The sequence below is a fragment of the Eimeria mitis genome, genomic scaffold (genome assembly GCF_000499745.2).
Source record: "Eimeria mitis Houghton genomic scaffold, Emh_scaff1964, whole genome shotgun sequence".
Lineage (NCBI taxonomy): Eukaryota > Apicomplexa > Conoidasida > Eucoccidiorida > Eimeriidae > Eimeria > Eimeria mitis.
The window spans coordinates 3,379-6,976 of record NW_013570288.1 but is presented as its reverse complement, the minus strand read 5'-3'; the positions used below and the strand labels follow the sequence as shown (position 1 = coordinate 6,976).

General features: G+C 59.2%; 1 protein-coding gene across 1 annotated transcript in view; it reads left to right on the top strand.

The window, feature by feature from the left end:
* EMH_0046550 (WD-repeat proein, putative) overlaps nucleotides 1-3,598 on the top strand; it is a gene marked incomplete at both ends in the record, with an annotated part of 7,644 nt that overhangs the window by 957 nt on the left and 3,089 nt on the right. Inside the window, 3 exon segments of the mRNA XM_013496180.1 lie at nucleotides 256-1,456; nucleotides 1,460-3,363; nucleotides 3,509-3,598. Of these exon segments, the coding sequence (XP_013351634.1) occupies nucleotides 256-1,456; nucleotides 1,460-3,363; nucleotides 3,509-3,598 (3,195 nt within the window).

Genomic DNA, 3,598 nt, shown 5'->3' with positions numbered 1-3,598 from the left:
TGCTGCTGCCGTCTGCGGGGGCTGAAGGCACATGCAGCAGTTGCAGTAGCAGCTGCTGCAGCTGCAGCACTAGCACCAGCTGCTGCTGCTCCTCCTGCCGCTGCTGCTGTAGCAGCAGCAGCATCAGATGCTGCGGCAGCAGCAACTGCTGCTGTTGCAAGGACCAGCAGCAACAGCAGCAGCAGCTGCAGCTGTTCCTAGCTGGAGGCACTGCCTTCTCGGAGGTGTTTGTTTGGCTGCTGCGAGTTGACGCAGCAGAGCTGCTGAGGTCAAGCCAAACAGCAGCAGCTGCAGCAGCAGCAACAACAACCAGTTCTGCTGCTGCTGCTGCTGCTGCTGCTGCTGCTTCTCTGGTGCTTATCCAGCTCTTAAAAGGGCACAGAGGGGGCCTCTTCTCTCTGGCGTTTGCTGCTGAGGGGGCCCTCTTGGCCTCGGCCTCAGACGATAGAGAAATAAGACTGTGGCTGCGCATGCCCACTGCAGCAGCAGCAGCAGCAACAGCAACAGCAGCAGCAGCAGAAGCAGCAACAGCAGCAGCGACAGCAGCAGTAACAGGAGGTCATCCAATACCTACGGCAGCAGCTGTTGTTGCAGCAGTAGAAAAGCTGCTGCATGCGCTCAGCAGCAAACAGCCTGAAGCGCAGGGTACTGCTGGGGGCCCCCCGATCGTAGCTGGGGGGCCCCTCACCGTGGCTGGGGGGGCCCCCCTTTCTCCGTTTTCTTACAAATGTGTCTCCGTGCTGCGAGGGCACAAGTCTCGCATCTGGAGTGTCTGCTTCCTCAGCATCTTGCCTCTCTTGAAGGTGCAGCAGCAGCTGCTGCAGCAGCAGCAACTGCAGCAGCAGCAGCTGCTGCTACTGCAGCAGCTGCAGCAGAAGCAGAGTCGTCTGGAGCAGCAAAAACAGCATCAGCAGGATCATCTGCAGCAACAGGAGCAGCAGTACTACCATCTGCAGCAGGCGCAGCAGCAGGAGAGGGGACAATACACCCCAGACAGCAGCAGCAAGAGGTTGGAGCTGCTGCTGCTGCAGGCTGCTTGCTGCAGTTTCCTGCTGCTGTCAGGGGGTGAGGATGCAACCGTTAGAGTTTGGTGTTTGGGGGGCCCCTGCCTATACACCCTAGATGCGCATAGGGGCCGTGGGGTTCGTTCCGTAGCAGCAAGTAAAATATATTCTGCTGCTGCTGCTGCTGCTGCTGCTGCTGCTGTCTTTGCTTCTGGAGGAGAAGATGGCTGCAGCAAGCTGTGGCCCCTTGAAGCACTAAAGCCGCTGCGTGGGGCCCTGCTGCAGCACCTCAGCAGCAGCAGCAAGCAGCTGCTGCTGATGCTGCAGGACCTACACACACAACAGATGAGCAATCCTCCCCAACTCAACACAGCTGCAAGTCCTGCTGCTGCTGCTGCTGCTGCTGCAGATGCTGCTGCTCGAAGGACACACGCAGCAGCCGTAGATGCAGANCAGCAGCAGCAGCAACAGCAGCAGGGGACACAGAGCACGGGCCAAGGCGTAATGACAACTGCAGGTTTAGAAAGCTGGACTTGGAGTTGTCGTGTGGCAGCAGCAGCAACAGCAGCAGCAGCAGCAGCAGCAGCAACAGCAGAAACAACAACAGAAACAACAGCAGATGCAACAGTAACAGAAACATCTGCAAACGCTGCTGCTGCTGCTGCTGCTGCTGCTGCTGCTACAGGGGGGCCTGAAGAAGTAGCAACGGGGGAGACAGGAGACACTTCAGCCGCGTGGGGTTTGACAGAGACATCCTCTGCTGCTAATGCCCCACAAAGTTCTGCAGCAGCAGCAGCAGAAGCAAGAGCAGCAGCAGCAGCAGCAGCAGCAGCAGGAGTGTGCAAGGGGGGTTGTGGGTGGCTAGGAGGCAGCAGCAAGGACTTCATTAGAGAGGTCTTCTTCTGCTGCTGCGAGGAGACAGAAGGAGACAATTTAATTATATCAACAAACTATGGCCACGTTTATCTCGTTGCCCATTGCGCAGCAGCAACAGCAGCAGCAGCAACAGCAGCAGCAGCAGCAACAGCAGCAGCAGAAACACCGTTTCGTTGGTTGCTGCTCTGCTGCGTCCCCTCTCCCATAACAGCTACAGGGGTTGTTGATGACTGTCTCCTTCTTGGGGGGGCAGATGGATGCATCCGCATGTGTCTCCTCCGGCCCATCAGGGGGCTCATCTCATGTCTACGGCAGCAGCAGCAGCAGCAGCAGCAGCAGCAGCAGCAGCAGCAGGGAGGGTGTAACATGTTACAAGGCACTGCATGGGCAACAGCAGAGGCCTTCTGCGGAGTTCGTGTTTCGTCTTCTTCTGTCTTTTCACTGGGCCCTCTTTCAGCTCCACCTGCTGCTTCTGCTGCTGCTGCTGCTTCTTCTGCTGCTGCTGCTTGTAGCAGCACGCTGCTGCCGCTGGCCCGCAGCAGCAGCAGCAGCAGCAGCAGCTGGGCGGAGCTGACAGGCCTAGATAGCTCTTCTGAAGCTGCAGCAGCTGCTGCTGCTGGCTTTGTTGTCGCTGGGGCCCATACAGGCGCCGTGAAGTTCTACTGCTGGAGACAGCAGCAGCAGCAGCACCCTGGGACCCCTGCTGCTGCTGTACCTGCTGCTGCTGCACCTGCTGCTGCTGCTGCTGCTGCATCTGATGATGCTGGCTGTGCCCTGCAGCTGCAGCAGCTGGCCACTGTGTGCCTGCCGCGGTACCGGAAGGGCCCACCTGCTGCGCCTTGCAGCAGTAGCAGCAGCAGCAGCAGCAGCAGCAGCAGCCGCACGACGAACAGGGTGATGTGCTGCATCGCTCTGGTGTCTCAGACAACACCGCAGCAGCTCAAGGTTTCTTCTGTCTTGTCTGCAGTCTTTCTGCTGGGTGATGAACACGGGACTCTCCATGTGGTGCTTCTGCAAGTCCCTGCAGCAGCAGCAGCAGCAGCAGCAGCGGAGCAGCAGCAGCCACACCGGGGGCAGTACTGGGATTGGGCCTCTCCTCGTGCTGCAGTGCAGCAGCCGCTAGTGGAGATACACCCCAGGAGACGCGTCTGCGCCCTCAGCTGCTGCGGGGGCTTCACGTTCTGCTGCGGCGGAGACGGGCGGGTCCTTATTCTTCGTGTTGCTCTCAACAGCAGCAGCAGCAGCAACAGCAGCAACAGCAGCAGCAGCAGCAGCAGCGAGTTGTGGGTGCACCAGCAAGTGTATATTCAGCAGCTGCATGCAGTCAGAGTGTCACAGATCAGCAGCTTTGTTTGTTTGCTCCCTCAGGGGGGCCTCGCTGGGTCGGGGGGCCCCTGGCTGCAGCAGCAGCAGCAGCAGGAAGATGATGGTTTCGTGCTGCTGCAGCAGCACGTGGCTGTTGGTGTCAGAGGCAGCGAACTCTGTGCCTTCTCCTTCACTCAGGGGGCCCCCATGCTGCAGCTGCCCTGCGGAGACAGCAAGCGTTCTTTTGCTGCAGCAGGGGGCCCCCTAGGGACTGTCTCCTTTGCGTTTTCTAAGGGTCATTGTCTCTGCCTATACACTAGCAGCTGCAGCAGAAGCAGCAGCAGCAACTGCAGCAGCAGCAGCAGCAGCGGGAGGAACGATCCTCTCTTGCAGCAGACAGAAGGGGAAGAGTT